This window comes from Perognathus longimembris, chromosome 3 (genome assembly GCF_023159225.1).
Source record: "Perognathus longimembris pacificus isolate PPM17 chromosome 3, ASM2315922v1, whole genome shotgun sequence".
In the NCBI taxonomy this organism is placed as follows: Eukaryota; Metazoa; Chordata; class Mammalia; order Rodentia; family Heteromyidae; genus Perognathus; species Perognathus longimembris.
The window spans coordinates 116,280,858-116,305,319 of NC_063163.1; the positions used below are offsets into that span (position 1 = coordinate 116,280,858).

Genomic DNA, 24,462 nt, shown 5'->3' on the forward strand with positions numbered 1-24,462 from the left:
GAAGTAGTGCTGTGGCTCAAATGATAAGAGTGCTAGCCTTGAGCAAAAAGAAGCCAGGGACAGTGCTCAGGCCCTGAGTTCAAGCCCAAGGACTGAGAAAGAGAGAGAGGGGGGAGAGGGGGGAGGGGGAAAGGGAGGGGGTAGGAAGAGAGGGGGGGAAGGTAGAGAGGAAGGGAGGGAGGGAGGATATTCAAAGTCAATCTGATTGGTCTCCCTAGAGATTGGTAGGGTGCCTGTACATTATTTTCAAATGTGATGATATATAAAAGAAATCATGCATTTACATTATATTCACTGTAGTTTCTAAATAGCTTATAAGGTAAAGTTCCTTACAGAAAAATTACAGCTAATAAATACACTAAGAATGAGAGAATTAGAAAAATGTTGCACTTTTAATAAAATCAAGGCAATTAAAAGGGTAGTTAAAACATTTGGCCAAAAGTTGATGGGAAACTTTACAAGACATGGATTATGTGAAAAAATACTGAAACCAATAATTATTCTAAATATCACTGAAAATGAGAAAATCAGACTTTATAAAATACCTGAAGTGATGTAATATGAAAACTATGAAGTATTCTTGCTTCCCCACAAAAATTAAACCTGTATTTAACCAAATACCTAAGTAGAACTACTACTTACAAGCACAGTACAGGAGCTAGAAGACTACGTTGCATGACATAATATGGATATGACTAGCCAAATACAGAATGTGAAAAACTGAATACTGTAACCCAATTTATTAAATAATACACAGCATAAAAATATATTGGCAGGGTAGGAAGAGGTCACAGATTATAAAATATTTAAAACACTTATCGACTCAATTAATGTAATCACTTTATTCTATTTTGATCAGAGCAACTATTAGAAAGATACTTTAAGACACCTGCTACATATGCCCTGGCTAGTATGACAGTTACTACTAATGTTAATGAATATAAAAACAGATTTCCTATAGAGTGTAGATTTTTGTTCTATTTACAAATGAGTAGCTTGTATTGGATTTACGCTCCTACTTTAACAATTATGTAAGCTGGACCATTTGCAGGCATTGAACAATAACAAACTCAGAGCTACAAGTTTTTAGAGAAACTAAGTACAAGAGGTAAGTCCCATATTCACCCTATGCCACTACCTAAGAAAACAACAGCAAAAAAAAAGTAGATCAGAGTGAGGAGATGGCTAGATATTGGATGGTATATTGGTAAAGAAAAAGGAAACAGAGACACAAAAAAAGAGCATCAAAGCTCAGCATAGAAATTTCACTTACACCCATGTCAACTCCCAAACTGCACACGGGCAGAGCTAGACTATGGGAAGGCATAGTGGAAAATCACTGTCAGGAGGCAAATGCTAACCAGAATTTTCTGGAAGCCTCACGGTGCCCAGAAGATATTATTATGTCTCTGCTTAGCAGAGGCATTGGTGAATATTCCAAGCACTAAGTCAAATCCTAGAGAACTACACCCCTAAAATAAGGGCTATGGGCTGGGAATATGGCCTAGTGGCAAGAGCGCTTGCCTCCTACACATGAAGCTCTCGGTTCAATTCCCCAGCACCATATATATGGAAAACGACCAGAAGGGGCGCTGTGGCTCAGGTGGCAGAGTGCTAGCCTTGAGCAGGAAGAAGCCAGGGACAGTGCTCAGGCCCTGAGTCCAAGGCCCAGGACTGGCAAAAAAAAAAAAAAAAAAAAAAAACTAAAATAAGGGCTATGGGGCTGGGGATATGGCCTAGTGGCAAGAGAGCTTGCCTCGTATACATGAGGCCCTGGGTTCAATTCCCCAACACCACATATGCAGAAAATGGCCAGAAGTGGCGCTGTGGCTCAAGTGGCAGAGTGCTAGCCTTGAGCAAAAGGAAGCCAGGGACAGTGCTCAGGCCCTGAGTCCAAGGCCCAGGACTGGCCAAAAAATAAAAATAAAAATAAAATAAGGGCTATGCCGTAAGTAATGTCAAAACTGAACTAGAACTACCTAACAAAGCCAAAAATCAAGCCTCAACAGGATCCAGGTGATCCACCTAAATTGCCTGACTGAACAAACTCAGCACTACAGAAGTAATCCAGAATCCCTGTAACAATCACTCTTCATGTCCAACACACAATGAAAAATTGCTAGACATGGAAAGAAGTAGGAAGAATGAGCAATAATCAAGAGATTAAAGTCCGTAAGAGCAAATCTGAGAGGCAGATATCTGCAGCTGGCCTTAAATAACCATGATCACTATATTAAAACACAGGGAAGGATTCACAAAAAGAAAAAGAATCTCATAAGAGAGATTTAGAATAATCTACAACGTATATATGTTCTATAAACCTATAGTCTAAAACTGCAAATATCTAAGAATTTATTAGATAGGTTTAATCCCTGGATACAACAAAACACCAGATTGATGACCTTGAGATGGGTGTCATGATTAAGGTTTTTCGTTTGTTTGTTTTAATTTTTATTGTCAAACTGATGTACAGAGAGTTTACAGTTTCATATGTTAGGCATTGGATACATTTCTTGTACTGTCTGTTAACTCCTCCCTCATTCCCCCCTCCTCCTTCCCCCTTTCCCTTCCCCCCCCCCCCCCATGAGTTGTTCAGTTCATTTACACCAAACAGTTTTGCAGGTATTGCTTTTGTAGTCTTTTGTCTTTTTTACCCCGTGTCTCTCGATTTTGGTATTCCCTTTCAGTTTCCTAGTTCTAATACACGGTTTCCAATGTACTCAGATAAGATACAGAGATAGTGCAGGTACAACCACAGGAAGGGGATACAAGATCATCAATAATAGAAGCTACGGTTACACATGGCACGTTGAAAGTAGTTACAACAGTGATATAACAATCCTTTCCATAACACGGAGTTCATTTCACTTAGCATCATCTTATGTATTCATAGGGGTATAGCTATTGGGCTCTTGTGATCCTCTGCTGTGACTTGCCTAAACCTGTGCTAATTATTCCCTATGAGGGAGACCATACAGTCCATGTTTCTTTGGGTCTGGCTCACTTCACTTAGTATAATTTTTTCCAAGTTCTTACCCATTTACTTACGAATGGGTTTTTTGTTTTTTATTTTCCTGTCAGTCATGGAGCTTGAACTCAGGGCCTAGGCATGGTCCCTGAGCTTTTCTGAACATGGCTAGTGCTCCACCAATTTGAGGCACAGCTCTACTTCCTGTTTTAAGAGTCTCAGGAATTTTCCTGCCTGGGGTGGTTTTAAAGAGCCTATCTTCCAATTTCAGCCTCTTCAGTAGCTAGAATTACAGGTGTGAGCCACTGATGCCAGGCTTAATGATTAAGTTTTCTTCTAAAACAAAAAACAAAACAAAACAATCTTTACATATAAGAAAAGTACTAAATATTCATGAGTGAAATCATAGGATGCCTTAAATTTGCTTTAAAATATTTTAGCAAAATTAAGAGTAGAAGAGAAGTTAGGGAAAGAATGAAACAAAATTAGCAAAATATTGTACTTGGCAAAACCTGGTTTTATAATTATTCTCTTTCCCCTTATATATATCTGAAAATTCTTACAGTAAAAATTGACATTTTCATTGGTATACCTGCTCATTCATACCAGTGAATAACACAATAGCTAAATGTGGACACTTGAAGCCTATCACTAGATGAATGGATAACAAACACAGTCTATGTGTGAAATATAAATGGAATAGTATCGTCTTAAAACAAAGGAAACCCTAACCCATGCTCCAACATGATAAGCCTTAAGGACATTATGCTAAGTGAAATAAAGAGTCCATTATATAGCATGCCTGGAACAGTCAAACTCAGAGATAGAAAGGAAGATGACTGGCAGGGATTGAGAAGGAGGGAGTTCCTGTTTCTCTCTCTCTCTCTTCTCTCTCTCTCATCTCTCTCTCTCCCCCTCTCTTTACACACACACACACACACACACACACACACACACACACAGAGGAAATATCCTCAGGACATCAAAGCATATTGAAATACAGAGCACGGCTTCCAGATATGAAACTTTTAAAAATCTCTTAGTAAGTCAAATTATAAAAGGTATGACTTAAAATCTTTTGGGGGGATGGGGGACAGTACTGGAGTTTGAACTCAGGCCTTGTGCTTGCTAGGAAGGTGTTCTACCACTTGAGCTATGCCCTCAGCCCTTAAAACTCTTTTGTTTCTATTAGCTTGTCAGTGAAATTATGTTTCAAAAAAGGGTTAAGAAAGACTCCATAGGGCTGGGAATATGGCCTAGTGGCAAGAGTGCTTGCCTCGTATGCATGAAGCCCTGGGTTTGATTTCCCAGCACCACATATATAGAAAACGGCCAGAACTGGCGCTGTGGCTCAAGCGGCAGAGTACTAGCCTTGAGCAAAGAGAAGCCAGGGACAGTGCTCAAGCCCTGAGTTCAAGGCCCGGACTGGCAAAAAAAAGACTCCGTAAAATCCTCAGGCAATTACATTATATACTTATGTACACACTGCACATAGTCATTCTATATGGCATTTATTTTTAGGTCATGATAGAATGACAGGATGTCCCAACAACTATGGCTCTTCTACACTGAAGTGAGGTCAAACGTGGGTGGCTTCTTCATACATCTTGGGGAGATCACAAAGATAAATACTAGTCATGTCTGATAGTACGAAAATAAAACAAAAAAATAGAGGATAATGAATGAGAAATTTAATTGGGGGGAAAAAAAACAGACACTCATTGTTTTGGTCAGAGTGACTAGATAAAGACACTATGATGTGTTGTTTGTGTGTATTGTTATATTTTAGCTTAGCCTTAGCTAGTTTGTATAGCAGGAAGGAATAATTTATTAGGAAAATAACAGCTGTAAAGGTATGGACAATATTGAAGATAAATTAAAATGTCTTTTTTTTAGCCCCATAAACCAGTACATACTAGCAGGTTCAAAGAACATGGCAATGTTCCTGAATATATAACAAGAGAAAATGACTTATCCAAACACTTGACTAGATACCTAGTCAATATCTGGTACATGAAGTGCAGTTAAGTTTTTTCCACTCTTTGTCCCAGTGTTTGCATGACCCATGGCATAAAGAAATTGCTTTGTGAGAAGCTCTAGGTAGATAGGTAATGTATTAACACACACACACACACACACACACACACACGTGTGTATAAGTCATCATTAGGAATGTTATTTTAAGACACTAAGAGGTGTTCATAATAAATTATGCACATTTCAACAGACTCCTCTTAAATTAGCAGTTTGTTTTAGATGCCCATGAGTTCTGCCTGGTATTCAGGAAACTTTACTTGATAAAGTGCTGGATTTATGAGTGCATGGTCTCCAGCAGGAAGTTGGGGATATGTATCTAAAGAAGTCATATTGTGTAAGTTTTAAATTATGAGTTTAGTGGTTTACAAAACAAACAAGTTTTTCAATTCTTCTGGTATTATTAAGCAAGGCCATACTGTCAGGGCTGTTCCTTTATAAAACAGTGCTAAACACAGGACATGCAAAATCCATCTCAATAAATGAAGTGAGTAATACTCATTCAATAACCACTTAGTGAAATCCATTACATTGCTTAGAATTCATAATCTGCACAGTTAATGAGAAAACCAAAAGGGTGTTTTCAGCTGGGCAGGTGGCTCTCACCTGTACTAAGGGAGGCTGAGGTCTGGGGATCAGGATTCAACACCAGTCATGGCAGGAGAGTCTTTGAGATTATCTCCAATCAACCATCAAAAAGCTGGGGAGATGGGGCTGCGGCCCAAGTGGGTAGTAGAGCACCCGCCATGAGGGAAAATGCTCAAGGATATGACCCAGGCCTTGAGTGAAAGCCCCAGTACTAACACACATGCATGTGTGCATGCACACACACACGTACACACATACACATACACACAATGTGTTCTCATCCAGGTCTTCATAGAGCAGTAACATATGATATGGGTCACAAAAGTTAAAAAGGGGGGCTGAGAATGTGGCTTAGTAGCAAGAGTGTTTGCCTCCTATACATGAAGCTCTGGGTGCGATTCCTCAGTACCACATATATAGAAAAGGCCAGAAGTGGCGCTGTGGCTCAAGTGGCAGAGTGCTAGCCTTGAGCAAAAAGAAGCCAGGGACAGTGCTCAGGCCCTGAGTTCAAGCCCCAGGACTGGCAAAAAAATAAAGTTAAAAAGGGCAGCAGGGCTTTTGTATCTGTGTCTTGATGCCTCCCAGTTATAGCCACCATTTCCACTACCTCCTCTAAGGTTCATCATTTATTAAGTATCTTGAAGGGGAAAAAAGACACATGTTCTGCAAGGAACTGAGACGTGGTTAGTGTAAGCTCTTTAAGTCATAAATTCCCAGCAGCCCACATTTCTATGGTTCATGCCTAGAAAATCTGTATCCACTCTCTTCTGCCTCCCTAGCCACCATATTTATCAGATACTGAAACCCAGTTCCGTCACCCTGGCCAGTGTCTGCATCCACAAGGGTGGACAACTTACCTTGAATCTTTTCTCTCTGGTGACCATCGATAAAACTCCACTGAGTTTAGCAACTACTCCTGTGATCACATCTTCAGCTTGTCAGTGTTTAACATTATTTTACCTCTAATGCAGCCTGAGTATTCCTTTTTTTGAAATGCTTGGGACCAGTATTCCCTACTCCAGAGTTTTTTCAGATTTTTCAGGTTTTATCTGTTATCATCCCTAATCCAAAAGTCCAAGTTCTGAAATGCTCCAAAATTAAGTTGTTGTTGTTTTTTTTTAAAAAGTCACGGACATCAACATACCTACTATAGTTCTACAAGCCTAATTCCCACTGGGCAATGCCAAGAGAGCCACATGACATCTCATAATGAATAATAAACAGCATCCATAAAAGCCATTTGTTTGTTTGAGATGGGTCTTGCTTTGTAGCCCCGGCTGGCCACCACGTCTCTGTTCTCCTGCGCCTCCATGCCCCGTGGACTGACTGGGATTACCAGCATGCACCTGATGTTTAGAAAGTTTTTACTTTTATCATTCTCACATGGTCTGTCTATGTGCATTACTATATTTAGCCCATTTGGGAGTTCAGTGAGTTTTCTATATTCTTATAGGTTACTGCTTTTCAGTATATTTGTAAAGTTTTCAACAATTATTTCCCCCCCTCCTTTTTCTCTCCTCTCCTACATCCCAGGACACATACACTGATATACCTGACAGTGTCTCAAATTACCCCAAGGCTCTGTTTTTACTTCATCCTATCTCTATTCTCTGGTTTCATAATCTCTATTGATCAAGTACGCTTCTTCTTGTGCCATTTCGAATCCATGGCTAAGCCTCTCTAATGAATTTTTCTACTTCATTTATTTTACTTTTCAACTCCATAACTTTCATTTGTTGTCTTAAATAATTTCCCTTTATTGGCATTCTCTACTCTAAGTAACATCACACATTCCTTTATTACTTTAATTTTGGTTCCTTTATTTCAGGAAACATGTTTATAATGTCTCTCAAGGTTTTCTTCTAATAAATCTTACATCTGGTCTCACTAAAACAGGCAGTTTCAGTGGTCTGTTTTTTGTCCAGTAGATAGTTTGTACTTTCCTTGGTTAGTTTTGTTTTGTTTTTGTATGCCTTATAGTTTTGTTATTGTTGGAAACGGGACATCTTACGTCATTTATTGCATGTATATGTCTCCCACCTTCCCAGGCTTGTGGTTGTCTGTGGCATTTCTTCCTCCATTCTGTTCAACTCCATACTGTTCCCCTGGGAACAGCTATGCCCAGTATCATGCTGGTATCGCCCAGGTTTGCATAGGATTCTCTTCTGGTCTTTTCCTGAAGAAACTCAGCTCTTAAACTCCATTGACAATGCCTGATTGCTCTATTGTTTTAAACAATGCCCAGGGGCATAAGTTGGCTTACAAATAATACAATCAAATTCTGGCTCCCTTGAAGGAATGGTTTGTTCAGACTTCAGGGAAGTTCTTTCCAGATGTCTTATTCCCTGAGTCTCTAAGGTGCAAGCCAGGCTAAGGGCTGGGTCAGGGTCCTGAATCTCCTCCCTCCCTTACTACAACCTCCAAAGCTCCTGAGTTCCTTGAGGAAGAAATTAAGAAGTATTTTATGGTGTTTTTATCCCCAGGCAAAAAGTGAGCCAGGTCCTAGACCTGGGGGTAACAAACTTCTGAAAAATAATGAACACACTGCAGGAGATGAGAGCTCAAGGAAACAGAAGCAAGAGCAGCTTGCAGTCCTCTCAGTGTGATTCCTGGAGCTGAGGTAAGAATGCCATGAGTCCCAGTATTCTCAGTATGCTCCCATGACTTCTACAAGCCAAGGCTGGGTAGTAGACGAGAGTCTTCATCTTTCCACCACCTCCCCGGACAGTGCCAGCAACAAGTACCTAATGAGGAAAAGACTGCTGCTAAGCTGCTCTTCCTGGGAAGAAAGTCACCTGTCCAGGTGCTGGTAGAGAGGAGACTTAGCGGCACAGGTCTAGACTGAATTGACTGTATTGGCTCAAGTACTACACACTATCAGAGGCACCAAATTTTCATAGATGTTCATAGTAAATGTTCTTTCATCTGCCATTTGTCCTTGGGACTCCTCTAACCCTAGACTCTTCCATATGCTTTAGAAGGCCTGTTCCTTCTATTCTTTCCTGGGGGAGGAGGAAGGAGTTAAACTCAGAGCCTTGCACTTGATAGGTACGTGGTCTACCACTTTAGCCATGCTTTAAGTCACTTTCTGTGTTGGCAGGTTTTCCAGATAGGGTCTCAAGAAAGGGTCTCGCTGTATTCTAGGGCTGCCCTGGGCTAGGTTCCTTCTAATTGTGCTTTCCCCATGTCACTGAGGGTGACAAGTGTGCACCACTTTACCCAGACGGTGTGCATCCCTTGGTGCTGGGATAACAGGTATGTAGCACGATGCCCAGGCATTGGTTGAGATGGAATCTCAAGAACTCTTATGCCCAGACAGGCCTGGAATTGTGATCCTCCCTCCAATTGCTGCCTCACAAGTAAACTAGGATTACAAGCTTAAGCCACTATGGCCAGTTTTACAGTCTTAAAAAAAAAAAAAAGTTTTCAAAACAAGGTCTGAGAGGGTTAATGGGGATACTTTCAGAAAGGGAGAAGCAAAATGCCAGAATGATAATGTGACTCAAGTGGTAGAGTGCCAGCCATAAGCAAGAAAGTCCAGCAAGAGTTAAATACATGTACGCATGTACAAACATACGTACATACGGTTCTCACAGCAGTCTGCATGGTCATGCCACAGTTGATTCCCTATTTGTTTTTGTGTTAGCCAGTACCTGGACCTTGATCCTCCTATTTTATATTTCCTACCATAGCTAGGAAAACAGGTATGCTATTATGCCCACTTTCTTCCATTGAGACGCATGTTGTTGGCTCACACCTGTAGTCCTAGCTACTCAGGAGGCTAAGATAGGAGGAATATGATTTGAAGCCAGCCCAAGCAGGAAAGTTCATGAAACTCATTTCCAATTAAATACACACACGCGCGCGCGCACGCCAGAAGGGGAGCTGTGGCTCAAGGGGTAGAATGTTAGCCTTGAGCAAAAACAGCTCAGGGATAGCATCCAGACCCTGTGTTCAAGCCACAGGACTGGCAGACATACACACCCCCAAAAGTGAATTTAATTAGAAAGTTAACTCTTTTCCTCTACCTGCTAATCACTGTTAACAAAGAGAAGACTTCCGCTTATTTTGACCACTTCAAAGTAAGACCCTTTCAGTACAAATCCTCCTGCTTATTCCTGATATTGTGTTAAGGGTAAGTGTAAGAGGGAAAAAAAAAATCACAAAACCTCCAAAACTATAACAAGAACCCTGAAGGGAAAGGAAGGGAAACAGGGAGCCCAGTAAGGATTACAGTTACATGTTCTATTTGAACAAGGTGTAAGGCATCACTAGGGTGTGAATTTTGTTCCCAGTGGTGCTGCCTCACATGACAGACACACTTGAGGGAGTATTGTCACACCTGACCTTAGCCAGGAACAACTGCCAATAAAAAATCCCTGTCACCAGAGCAGAAGGACTGCTTGTTTAGGGACACTTTTATTCTCAACTTCCAATAAACACCTTACTAGAATACAAAAATACTTCTGCTAAGGAAACAAAGCTGTTAGAGAAATTTAACTAGGTGAATCCAAAGAGCTAGAATTGTTTTGTTGATACCAAATAACTGTAACAAAGGACACAGCATCAAGTGACAGCTGCTCACATGACAGAACACTGAATAGCTCTTTCGCTTTGCCAGAATGCTCAATAGCTGGTGAAAGAATGCAATAAATGTACTTACCAAAAATTTCCCCTCCACTAGCATATTCTGTCACCAGATAAATCATCCGTTCTGTCTCCATAACCTGGTGCAAAGGCAGGAAAGTGACAGACAGTGACACAAATGACAGGCAGATATCAGAAGAAGAGAAACTAATAACTTTTCTCATTTGAAATATTGATAACCATTACACCTATAGGAAATCTGAAACATTTCAGGGGAAACAGATATAAATGTTAGGAGTTCTTCAAGCAGGAAGCATCTCCTACTGAGACACGGACACAGGCCTTCCGTGGAGGGCTCTGCACTCAGTTAAGATCACAAAGCTGAGAGGCAGAGCAGAAGCTAAGAACAAAAACCTTCACACTCAACATCAATCACCTGGAACTCAAAAGTGGACCCTCCAAACCCAACCCAAACAAAAAATGCTTTCATGAAAATACAGGACTTTGTTCCAGAATTGCACAGAATTCCATAGGGCCTTTTTATTTAAAAAATGGAAGTGATAACTTTCTTTCCTATTATCCATTTACTCAAAACATACAAACCCTTTAAGTAATATAAATTAGTTATGTGTATTTTGCCTTGATCCCTATTTTGCAACCCTTCTAAAATTCATGTTGTCAGTTTCTTCCTTTTTAATCAAACATATTCCAACCATCAAATATATGAATATATACCACACCTGCCGTAAACATTTTAACTATCTCATATATAAACAAAAGAGCAAAGGTTTCCCCTGTAACCAACTGCATCTCTCTGGCTCCCCTCAGGGAACACAGGATAATGTGCCATGCTCCCCTGCAGAGCTGTGTTGCACAACAGAAACAAGGGCATTGCAAATACACGGCTCTAGCTTTTCCAGTAGCCACCTTTTGGGGGTTTTTTTTGTGTTTTTTTTTGGGGGGGGGGGGGAATGCAGTACTGGAGCTTAAACTTCAGGGCCTCGTGACTGTTAGGTAAGCATTCTATCACTTGAGCAATGCCCCAGCCCTATTTACTTTAGCTGTTTTTCAGAATAAGGTCTATCACTTGAGCAATGCCCCAGCCCTATTTACTTTAGCTGTTTTTCAGAATAAGGTCTTGTGCTTTGGGTGGTTAACTGGAGATAAAGAATCTCATAGAAGTCTTTTTTGCCTGGGCTGGCTTTGAACTGTGATCCTCAGATCTCAGATTTCTGGGTAGCTAGAATTATAGGCATGAGCCACCAGAGTCCAACTAAAGCCAAAGGTTTACAGACACCTTCAGGCCTATAGAAGAGGCCTTCAGGAAATACCAGGAAATATCTTCTTGGGCAGAAGATAGGTGTTAGTTCACTGAATTCTGCCTGATAAACTTCAATAGGTCTGCTCCTACTAATTCATTTCATCACCTCAGCAGCTAAGGCCAGCAGAGCTCTAAAGCTATAGCCTCAGCCCCACATTAACATCGCAGAATGTTTTCTTTTCCATAAAATTAACAGGCCATGCAAGTGGGCCCAGGGCCCCTTGTGCTGTCGGTGTGCTTTCTCCGGTCTTACGCAGTCCTGTGTCTGGGTCAGAAGCCGTGACTGCAGTGTAAGAGCAGGAAAGGAACTGAGTGGGTGGCCGCCTCCTTCAAGACTTGGGAGGAGATTCCTGCAGTGGAAAGCAGTGAGCAGGGCTGGCCCTGAGCACAGGGCCACTGCTGGCAGCACACTGCAATCTGAGCAGTACCCAAAGCCCCACCTTGCCCAAGATACGTCTTCTACCAGCCTGCTAGGACAGTCCCTCCCCTTCTGTCTAAAATTCCATCCATCACATTTATTGCTTTTGCAGGAAGGCTAAGGAATCACTTTGACAATGGTATGAAATATGTATACTTTTTAGGAAAGGAAGAAAATCATAACAAAAACCTCTTTCATGACATAGAATCTGATTCGGGATTATCGAAACAATTAAATGCTAACCTTAGAAAACTACACCCAGGACCCAGCTAGAAAGGGGGTAAGTTTTAATTGAGGTAAGAAGCTATACTTAAAATATCCTTTGTCATCACAGTTCAGAACATGATCACAGAAATTAATTTCTGGATAATTTTACAAGAGCCAGGCACTGATTGTGCATGCCTATAATCCTAGCTACTCAAGAGGCTGAGATATGAGGACCATAGATCAAAACCAGCTGGAGCAGGGAAATCCATGAGAATCTTATTCCTCCCATTAACCACAAAAAAACCACAAAGAAGTAGAGCTGTGTCTCAAGTGGCAGAGCCTTGAGCAAAAAATTCAGGGACAGTGCCCAGGCCCTGGCTAACCCCAGGACTAGAGTCCCCACCCACACCCCCAAAAAAGTACAAGAAAATAACATTCATCTCTAGCTTTTTACCTCTCAAAATTCTCCACTCCTTTTCCCATCTTATTTTAGGACCGTGACTTAAGTAAAGTAAGGTCTCATCACCTTCTAAACAATCTGTGTGTAATTCTTGCTAAGAAAGTCATCAAGGTCCTAGGGTATTTTTGGTTTTTGGTTTTGTTTTGAAGGTGGGAGTGTTTGTTCTTAAAACAGAGCCATATACAGCCCAGGCTTGCCTTGAACTCAATGATCCTCCTGTCTTAGCTTTCCAAGTACTAGGATTAACAGGTACCTGCCACCTTGCCCCATTTAGAAAGCATGTGTTTGTGCAAGGTGTGTTTTTTGCTTGGATTCACATCAGGACCTGGTTCACACTAGGCAAGTATTCTACCACTGAGTTACAAGCTCAGCCCCAAAGAATCAATTTCATTTATTTATTTATTTATTTATTTAGCCAGACCTTGGGCTTGAACTCAGGGCCTGGGTGCTGTTCCTGAGCTTTTGTGCTCAGGGCTAGTGCTCTAGAACTTTGAGCCATAGCTCCACTTCTGGTTTTCTGGTGGTTAATTTTGGAGATAAGAGTCTCGCAGGGTTGGGAATATGGCCTAGGGGAAAGAGTGCTTGCCTCATATACATGAAGCCCTGGGTTCAATTCCTCAGCACCACATATATAGAAAACGGCCAGAAGTGGCACTGTGGCTCAAGTGGCAGAGTGCTAGCCTTGAGCAAAAAGAAGCCAGGGACAGTGCTCAGGCCCAGAGTTCAAGCCCCAGGACTGCCAAAAAAAAGTCTCATGGACCTTGCTGCCCGGGTTGGCTTTGAACTGAGATCCTCAGACCTCAGCCTCCTGAGTAGCTAGGATTATAGGTATGAGCCTCTGAAATTTTAAAGAACGAATTAATAAGACCTATCCCTGATTAGGCAGACTTCACTAAGAAATAGTGAGAAAAAACAGGATACAAAACACTGAGTGAGAAAGTAGAAGGGAGGCAGACATAGCAGGATGAACATATGAACACAGAAACAGAGAAAGTCACAGATTGTTACCATCCACATTTTCTTCAAAGGCAGCTAGCTTCAGATACAACAGACCAATTTGACACTGAAGCTATTCACCAGGCCAGGAATCCTCCTACCTGGTAGAGCCTGATGATGTGGGGGTGGCAAAGCATCTTCATTATTTGGACTTCCCGGAATATCTTCTTCAAGTTTTCTTCATCCAGTTGGGTCTTATCAATGATCTTGATGGCAACCTGTTGACAGAGTGAACAGTTCACTTAGGACAATCAAATACATTTCAAATTATAGTCAATAAAATATACTACTAGTGTTTTGTTTTCAGGATGCCAGTAAGGAAAACAAATTTAGCCTTTGTAGAAAGACAGGAAATGGATTCCTAGAGCAAGTTCATATCAAAGGAACAGACTCTAGAAGCTACTGGATCTTCTGGATTTCTTAAGTTGCTTTCAGGGGTGGATTATTTGTAGCCTCTGGGCCATGTAAGATGTGAAATCCTTTGGTACATGACTGGATAGACAAGTATGCATCTTGCATGCTCCTTGTTGACTGACCATGGCCACCTGCCTGTATTAGTCATTTTGTATGACCCATGGATGATAGTATAAATATCCCAATGGCCCTTGACAGAAAAAAGAAAAGGTTCCAAACCCTTCGTACATTAAAACCCAAGACCAAATATTTTTTGATTGCACAGATGGCGCTATGGTCCCAGAGAGCTGTATGTAAGGCCTCATGTCAAGACAAGAAGCGTATATGACAGGGCTGCTCACACTTCACTATACTGCTTATATAACTCAAGAGGAAGAAGAGTAGGGTCAGTTTTGTGGTAGCAGCAATTCTGAATAGTAATGATATGTCAATAAATTAGCAATAATTCTTCATATTTTCCATCTACTAGCTCATTTAAATCTGCAACACCAGTATTATTATCAGTCTTGTCTTGTTAATATGGAAAAGAGGCACACGGTAAATAATGAACCCCAGAATAAGGGACATACAGCCCGCTCTGCTGCTCCCACTGCTCCCACAGAGAATGTGTCATTCCATGTGACCCATTATTCTGAAGACATCAACATCAGACTTTTTCACTGTTGTTGTTTTTTAAACACAAGCCCAGGCTGGCATGGAACTCAAGATCTTCCTGCCTCTTCCTCCCAAGGTATTATATACCACCACATACAGCAGCACAAACATTTTAAAGTAGAATGAAAGGCAGAAAACTTGGCTGTAATCCACTAAATGGTATCACTGAAAATGATAAGAAGTATTTATATCTGTTTCAATTACTTCAGTTATCACCAATGTTAGTTAGGTGAAAAGCTGGGACTAGACAAACTCTAGCCCCCTCCAATTCTGTAGGTTCTAAGATTTTATACTCTAAGAAAGGGAAAGAAAATTTACTGAGGAGAAAGGAAAACAAAAGGAGCAAAATTTCAACAGCAAAAAATAAAGATAGAAAACAGAAGTAAAGTCAGTATGGAACACACATGGTAAATTATTTGAATGAATAAAGGAATGAATACCATGAAGATAACATTAGTTGGAGTTTTTTCAGAGACGTCAGAATGAAAGATATAGGAGAGACGCACAGGGAGACACATTTCAGCTCAATACCAAGACCATGTGAGCCTTGCTTGTGGATGGAATGAGCTCAGGGGACAAGGAATAATCAGCTATGGCCCTAACTTCAAGGAACTCACAACCTAGTAGGAAAAGAGACAGGTGCAACAGATAATAGAGCTCTGCACAGTTACAGAGATGGAATAAAGGATGGTGGATGATCTATATGACAACAGAAAGCATTACAACAGGTAGGAAAGGTAGTAGGGAAGTTAATGAAGAGAAATACAATCATCTACAAATCTTGCCAACTGTTTTATCTGTAAGAAATCTTGAGCCATGCGAACCTTGAGTCATATCCAGGGGCCATATGACCTTGGACCACTAGCTAGCATGTGTGTGGTCTGTGCCAGATCACATACAGAACCTTAACTGCAGCAACTGGTCTGCTGTCTGCACCTGCTTCCCTCAGGACAGCTCTTAAAGCACAAATACCTTGATAAGCATGTCTACTGAAAAAAATAGCTGGGAGCTTTATAATTATAAATAAAACCTTAAGTAGGAATGGTAGGAGTGCTTTCATTTATGTAATAGGATGAGGGACTCACAAGCAATGCTCATAGCGGAACTCCAGTGAGGTGTGCCAGAAATGGTGGGCAGCAAGAATGGGCCGTCTCAGTTCCGAAGGAACAGCGTGCATTCTGAGGAGTGTGCTTGATGTGTATGCCATATGTAAGAGGCGAGTGTTGATGTGAACATCAGGACCTTCACTGCAATCCTCACCCCTCACGCCTTACTAAGCTGATGGCACATTCAGAGCAAGCTCTGGGGAAGAAGCAGCTCTTAAGATAATTGACCAGACTATGCACTTTTGCCTCCCACCTGGTCACACTGTAACTGAAGCAGTCATCAAGCAGCAGGGCCTGGAGGGTTTGTGGTGGACTCACTTCCAACTCCATTAGCTTTCTGAGGCATAGAACCCTCAGAATGGAACGGTAAAGAAAACCAACCCTATCATCAATGAGTACAAAACTGGATCTTCAACACATACCCATTTCCGAATAAAATATTACAATTCACTGAAGACAAAGGGACAGTATCAATGTTGTTTTACTTTTTTTTAAGGAGCACATCTGACTTTTTTGTGTGTTTGTTTTGGTTTGGTTTTGGCCAGTCCTGAGTGCTTGGAACTCATCAGGGCCTGAGCACTGTCCTTGGCTTCTTTTTGCTCAAGGCTAGCACTCTACCTCTTGAGCCACAGTAGCATTTCTGGCTTTTTCTGTTTATGTGGTGCTGAGGAATCGAACCCAGGCCTTCATGCATGCTAGGCAAGCACTCTACTAAGCCATATTCTCAACCCCACATCTGACTTTTTCACATAAAGAAGTGTGGTTCTACATATTGAAATGCATTTTTATCTTTTGAAGGAAATCACATTAAGTATAAATTGTTCCTAGAAGGTGTCATTTTAATACATTAAAACATCACATTCCTGTCTACTATTCAGTGCAATGAGATTAAAGATTCCATAAAACAGTGGAAGGTGAAGCTTGCCTAGCAGCAGAATATCGAGAATCTAAAAGTAAGGACCTGACAGGCCTATATTCCCAGCAGTCAGGAAACACAGAAGAATTTCAAGTTCAAGGCCAGCCTGGGCTATGTAATAAGAACCTGTCTCAAAAAAGAAAGAAAAAGAAATGCTCTGAAGAAGGCATGCTACTCAGATTCAAAATTCTGGAATTATTCATTCATAATAATAGAAATCAAGTTATAAAATGTGGACAACCATAGAACCTTATTTAAAGGGTTGCTGGGGATGAACTGCTAAGCACTAATGAGCACAACCTGCTTGCTACACAGGTTGGCATATGATAAACACAGTGCAGTAGTCCTCTCCTTACCCAGGGCTTCACACTCCTCTGCTACAATAACATGCAGCCAATGAAGGTCTGCAAATATTAAGTGAAGAATCCCAGAAATAAACAATTCTGAAGTTTTAAATTGTCTACCATTCTAAATAACATGACAAATCGTACACCACCCTGCTCCATCCTGCTGGGGACACTAATCATTGCTTTGTTCAGCACCGTACATGCTATCTTCTCCTCAGTCACTTAGTAGCAACTTAGTTAACAGGTCACAAGACTGTCACAGTATCGCAGTGCTTTGTCCAAATTACCCTGATTTTACTTAACCAATGGTCCCAAAGTCCAAGAGCAGTGATGTTGTTGATTCAGATCTGTCAAAGACAAGTCATAACGTCTTTCTTTAAATGAAAAGGTAAAAGTTCTAGTTTTAATTAGAAAAATACTGGATAGGTGTGGTAGTGTATATTTATAATCTCAGCACTCAGACCATCTTAGGCTACACAATGCAATTCTTTCTTAGTTTCAAAAAGGGAAGGGAGAAGGAGCCAGGTAAGGGGACACATGCCTTTAATCCCAGAACTAGGGAGGCAGAGGTAGGAGGGTCTCAGTTTGAGGCCAGTCTGTGCTACACAGGGAGTAGCAGGCCAACCTGACCTACACAGTGAGACCTTGTCTCAAGGGAAATGAACAACAACAAAAAGATGGAAAGAAATTGGGCACTGAAGCTGCAAAGATTTGTGCAAAGTAAGACATTGAGAAAGAGTATATTCATATAGCTTTTATTATAGTGCACTATAATTGATCTACTTTATTATTAGTTATTGTTGTCAATATCTAACTATACCTACCTTATAAACTATCTTATATAACTATATACAGGAAAAATGCTGCATAATTAGAGTTCAGTAGAGTTCATGGTTTCAGTCATCCACTAAGAGTCTCTGAACACAATCATATTGTCCACTGGTGGTGGTATGGTTACAGTCTAGATTAATTACAGATAATGCTACTGCTAGTTCCATGTTTTCTAGAATGGAGCCTTAAACTTTGGACATAAGAGCATGGGTTATATTTACTTAACTAAGTAACATAATCCTGAATCTAAAACACATCAAATCTTTATTCAAGGGACAAGCTGGGGCACCCAAAAGTAAAATAGCTAACCATTTGTGGTCAACATGCAGAACCAACTGGTTAGTGCCTGCTGGTATGGGAAGAACAGTAAGGGAGCAGAGCTAGAGAAAAACGCGTTCCATTCGGGAAAGTCACCCTAGGCCATCGGATGGAGCCCACAGCAAGGCCTGACCCTGAGGCTGTGCTTCTTCACAGCAAGCCAGACACCCCTGGCACCCCCTAGTAAGCAGCTAAGGCCCAGAGGAAAACTAGTGCCTGCTACTTGGTGGTGGCATGAATGCCTCCTGGGATGACTTTAAGAGGAAGGTGACTTCCTGAGGCTGAGCTCCTACTGTGGATATAAACTGAAAACGGGAGGCTTTCTAAAATGCAGAAGAATACCGATGAAACACAGAAACTGCTAAGTGGGAAGGTATGCATGATTACTATAAGAATACCTAAACAAAATAATGAGCATGAATTTTCACAGCTTCAGACTATTGGAGGCTATATAACAAATGTTTACCTTCAAATACACTTCAGCTGTTTGAAAAATTAATGCCTGTAACAAAAGTAAATCAACAGGTAAATAGAAGACAAACTCTCAAAGAATATGTTTTCAGACTAAAGCCAGAAATCTATGAATTACAATTCCACTTATAAATGAAAATTGTAACAAGAATAAAACGCCTAGCATATTACCAAAAGACTGTATATTTTCTGTTTTCCTCTTGTACGGAGCAATTCACTTCTGTGAACTGGTACTCTAATGTTAATCATGACACTGCATTACATGTGTGGCTAACTAGATATAGACTGTAAAAGTGCTTGAGAATTTCCCTCCCAAGCAGGGAGCTGTTGGCTCACACCTGTAATCCTAATTACTCAGGAGGCTGAGGTCTGAGCATTGTGGTTCAAAGAAAGCCTGGGCAGGAAAGCCTTAGATCCAATAAACCACTCAGAAAAGGCCAGAAGTGGCACTGTGTCTCAAGTGGTAGAGCCTTGAAAAAAGGAGGCTCATAGCCAGTGCCCAGGCTCTGAGTTAAACCCCCATGACAGACTAAAGAAAAGATTTTTTTTTAAATCATCCCTCCTCCTTACCATCATCCATCTAAACTACATCCTGATGGCGTAGTTTCGGTGTTAGATCTATGGCAGATTTTTAAAAGATGATTTCAGAGGAAAATCCAAAGTCTACAGAATTAAAGTTCCTCCAAAATGGTGCTGAGAATGTGGCTTAGTGGTAGAGAGCTTGCCTAGCATGTATGAAACCCTGGGTTTTGATTCCTCAGCACCACATAAACAGAAAAGGCCAGAAGTGGTGCTGTGACTCAAGTGGTAGAGTGCTAGTTTTGAGCTGAAGAGCTCAGGGGCAGTACACAGGCCCAAGTTCAAGCCCCATGACAAAGAGAGAGAGGGAGAGAGAGAGAGAGGGAGAAAGAGAGGGGGGAATATCTTCCAAAAAGAGAAAGAGCATTGCCCTACACTGGTATGTAGATACATGCACAATAATGTCATAGACTAAGCTTTTAAAAACAAAAAGCTTAGGAGAAAATTTTCAATACTCTTTTAAAGAAAGAAACTATATTACCATTGAAATGTCTTCAAACATTGGGGCAGATGTTTTGCTGGTGTTATTTTTTTTTTTTTTTTTGATTGGAGCTATGTTTTTGTAGTAACTGACTTTTTAAAAAATCTATTTCAAAAACAAAGCTTATGTACACTAGACAGTTTCAGCTCAGTTCTAGAATTATTTTATAGTCTATTTTACATCTATATAGTATGCTAACGTATTTATAAAATACACAAGAGACTTGAAAGACTTAATATTACGAGGAATGCAGCTGGTGGTATGGTTTGCATGGTAGGGTACCGGCTTAGCAAGCACAAACCTCCAGTTCAAACTGTCCCCTCAGAAAATGAGGAATGTAAACTATCTCACTGATAAATTTTACATTGATTATATGTAAAAATTATAATCTTCCGATGCTAGGCTAAGTAAAACATATTATTAAAACCATACTTGTTTCTTATGACATTTAAAGAATGACTATTAAAAATGTAAATTTTCCACCCCACCCCCAGCCCCCAGTTACTGATTCATCCAGTGCAATAAATCTTGGCTACAATGTAAAAAAAAAAAAAAAGTAAATTTTATATATGACCTCAAGCTACAGATAGCAATGATCTACATGAAACCAATAAATTAGATAATTAACCTACCAATTAAAGGAAGTGTTCAGTGGAAATGACTTCTGAAAGAGCTGACATAACATGGAGAACTGACTACTACACATGGCACAGAAACTCAGCATAAGGACTAAGGCATTCAATGCTCAGTCAGGGCAGTGAACTTGGAAGAAATTAAATAAGGTCTCAAAAGTCAGTCTAAGAACTCTACTGAATTCCTCTAAAAGTGCATATTGTGCAATTGATTCGTTTATTGTACTTGTGCCTCAAGAGCTCACTACATCCCTAACACAGCAGCAGTTCTCAAGTTTTTTGGTCTAGGATTCCACTTAAAAGGTACAGAGAACTTTCAAGAAGTTTTGCTCAAGTAGACAGTACATTATCATTATTTACTTTGAAATTAAAGCAAACTTTGAAGACAAGCATGCACATGTACACACTTCCTTAGCCAGGCACCCAAACTTTTTTTCTGCAGGGCTTCATTCTCTCACAGGGCCAAGAAAGGAATGGCTGGCTACAAATGATACTCAAATGCTCTTAAGTCAGCCACAGTGAATTTTTTTTCTTCAAAATTACCTAGGAAAATAGAGTATCAGGGGGGAAAAAAATGGGTTTAAGAAAGTCCCAAACCAACATAAAGTCTTAAGCTAAACGTGGCAAGCACTAAATGGCCATGGTTATACTGTGCCATGTTGGCTGCAGTCAAGATACAAGCTGGCCACATTCATACATGGTTGCCATCAGGGGACAGGCTAGCCACATGCCTAACCTTTGCACTGGAACTCATTTCTTAACTGGCATCTCCATTTCAGTTAACAAATAAACTATTAAGGGCCCAAACAAAGATGCATATTTGGAAAGAAATGATTATTGACGTGTGTGTGCACGTGCGCATGTGCACGTGTACACCAGTCCTAAGGCTTTTGAACTCAGAGCTTGGGCACTGTCTGGGGGGCGGGGTGCTCAAGGATAGTGCTCTACCACTTCAACCACAGCTTCACTTCCAGCTTTTTGGTGCTTAGTTGGAGAGAAGAGTCTCATGGACTTTCCTGCCTGAGATGGATCCGAACCATGATCCTTAGATCTCAGCCTCCTGAGTAGCTAGGATTACAGGCATGAGCCACAAGCATTCGGCTCTATTCTACTCACTTTATACATAATCACAGCTATTTCTGTAAAGCCTACAGAATGGCTAAAGTGCAGGTTGCTGGCCAACTCCAGGCAAGGGGCCTTAACATGGCCACCAGAGATAAGAGCCAGGCAGCTTTCAATAAACTGCAAAGGAAATAGTTAACCATAATTTAAAATATCTAGCATTTTGGGGGTGAGTGGTTGAACTTTCGTTTTTCTGTGCTTATCTGGTCTGTACTGAAGAATGACTACCAAAGAGCTCATATGTTTATCGTGCATGCAGGATAGAGAATGGACAACTTTCTGAGAATGGGAAAATATACCATGAAACATGTAGTATTCTTGGAAGCATTTCTAAGCTGGAACATGATATATTGTGCATAATTAATACATGGCATCTGAAGCAAAGGGAATTTTCTGGTGATTAGTTAAAATTCAAGGCACAGAAGGAAAACTTCAAAGACAAAAAGAAAATGATTTCTCAGTTCCAATAATTCCCATCTGGTTAACATTTACCCTCTCAGAAAGCAGAAGTCCTAGAAGTGTCTCTGATCTTATAGGCAACTCTCTCAGGCATGCTGACATTATTAGAGTTGTTATTGTTATATTAACATTTACCAAGTGCCAACAAAAGCGTGCCAAAAAAAGGAAAAAAACAAAAACCAACATGTCTTGTAGCCTGTAAGAGAGGAGATGGGAGATGGGAGCTAAAGGGGAAATAGGGCAAGAAAGAGTTTGGTGCTCACTTTTTACTGAGGAAAAAGAGAATATGGACTGAACCCAACGCTGCTGCATTCTACTCAAGTGCTCTATACCACTGAACTACACCCAAGACTAGGAGAGGCTTTGAACAGAGAGGAAGGGTTAGACAGAAGAAAAGTCCTAGAAATGAGGAAGCAAAAAGTTTGAACTAAATGATTACACAAGAAAGTTCTAACAAACAATAATCTAAGAAACAGGTATAAAGACAAAGTAACTGTTACAGTAATGTTTTAAACTGAAAGAAAAATGAAAAACATTTAACCCAAAGGAAACTGTAAGTTAACTTAGAAACTAAGGTATGGTGGAACAGTATGCTATGAAAGATGAATATGTAGTCCAAAAGAGAAAGATGAGAAGTGCGGAGAACTTGGCAATGGGGCCAGAAAGGAGAGGTTCCAACACAGGCAGCTGAACGGATTTCAAGATGAACGTTCTCAATGAAGTACACACACTACTCCTTTCTGGAGTGCTAACTCACAGGTAAAAATAACCCAGACTTGCAGGACTGTGCTCTCCTCAAGAACCATGCTTGGCAAGGAGCACATTTAGATACACTACCTACCTAGAACGGTCAGGCTTTCTACAGCACCGTATCCCACAGAGATTTATTACACTGGGTATCTTGCTGACCTTACAAAGGCAATACTGTTCTCAGGAACAAAACCAACAACGATTCCTATGTTAAATTATATGAATATGGCCCCCAAAGCCTCCTAACACTGTCTGCATGAAATGGCTGGAGGCTGAGGGAAGGAGAGGAACACAGTTGAATAGCAATTCTACCTTCCTCCTCATTGACATCTCCCAATTATTAGGTAATGAAAACTACAGAAAAACAGGATGCAATTTATTATCAGAGAAGATCTCACCATATTTATTTTGGAAAGTCTTGTCAGGCATCCTTAGATACTGGGAAGATGGAGCTGTTTGTAAAGAGGTGAGTCTTGGCCAGGGGCAGTGGCTCACACCTATAATACCACTCAGGAGGCTGAGATCTGAGGATAAGAGTTCAAAGCCAGCTTGGGCAGGAAAGTCTGAGACTCTTATCTCCCCTAAAAATTACCCCCCCAAAAATAAGTGGAGCTCAAGGGGTATAGCACTAGTCTTGAGCAAAAGAAGCCCAGGGACAGAGCACAAGTTCAAGCCCCAGGACCAGTATGCACAGCTCATGTGCACACACTCACTCACATGCACACATGCACGTGCACACGCGTGCACGCGCACACACACACACACACACCCCTAAGCAGCCAGCCTCAAGAGCCCACCAGAAGCATGACACCATCTTCTCAGTGGCTTATGAGTCAGAACTGCACACCACTTTAGCTGGTAGGCAACACCTTTCTGGAATTCCTTCAAAATTAGAATGCTTTGTGTGATGCCTTTCCATTTGCGCTAGCTGAGTTCCTTTTCACGTTTCAAAAAATTTTCATTTTCATAGTGAACAGTCATACACAATGGACAATGTGATTTATATAAAACTAATCCTTGGAAAGTCTGGTAAACATTAATTCTCAAATTAATTTTCAAATCAGTTCTCAAAATATTTACTTTAAAAAGTGAAAGAGGGAGGATGATAAATATCCACTAAAATGTATCTCATTATTACTGAATTACACATAATCATATTTTAATATCCAACCATAGCTACATGAGATATATATGTAATATAGAAGAGTAAACATTTAACAAGATTGGGCTTTTCCCTTTGCAGATTACATGCATCCTAAATAGTGACCATCTCTGATAATGCTAAACTAACATCAAAGAACAAGTCTAGAATTTCCAAAAGCAGATAAAGTAGCACCAAAAACTTACAGAAAATTATCATAAAAAAGTATCATTAATGTATATATGATAATGTACATTCAAGTTTTGAATGTAGTTATAGTGAGGAGGGATTAATAATTAAAAGCGTCTGCGATTTAAGCAAAAGCTAATCTATTACACCATCTATTAAACCTTTTACATCTTGTGACAATATTAATTTAGCAAATTGACATGACCTTTAATTCATTGTGGTTTTTTTGGTGTTTTTTTTTTGGGGGGGAGGCCAGTCCTTGGGCTTGGACTCAGGGCCTGAGCACTGTCCCTGGCTTCTTTTTGCTCAAGGCTAGCACTCTGCCACTTGAGCCACAGCGCCGCTTCTGGCCGTTTTCTGTATATGTGGTACTGGGGAATTGAACCCAGGGCCTCATGTATACAAGGCAAGCACTCTTGCCACTAGGCCATATCCCCAGCCCCTTTAATTCATTGCTAAAGAGACCTAAAAAA

The 24,462-nt window shown here is 40.6% G+C and overlaps 1 protein-coding gene across 5 annotated transcripts in view; it reads right to left on the reverse strand.

Moving 5' to 3' along the window:
* Positions 1-24,462, reverse strand: part of Sik3 (SIK family kinase 3) — a 180,470-nt gene that overhangs the window by 65,618 nt on the left and 90,390 nt on the right. For all 5 annotated transcript variants that reach the window (XM_048343895.1, XM_048343893.1, XM_048343894.1 and 2 more), the window contains exons 2-3: positions 13,681-13,797; positions 10,254-10,317 (exon numbers count right to left, since the gene is read on the reverse strand). In XM_048343895.1, the coding sequence (XP_048199852.1) occupies positions 10,254-10,317; positions 13,681-13,797 (181 nt within the window). The remainder of the gene's footprint in view (positions 1-10,253; positions 10,318-13,680; positions 13,798-24,462) is intronic.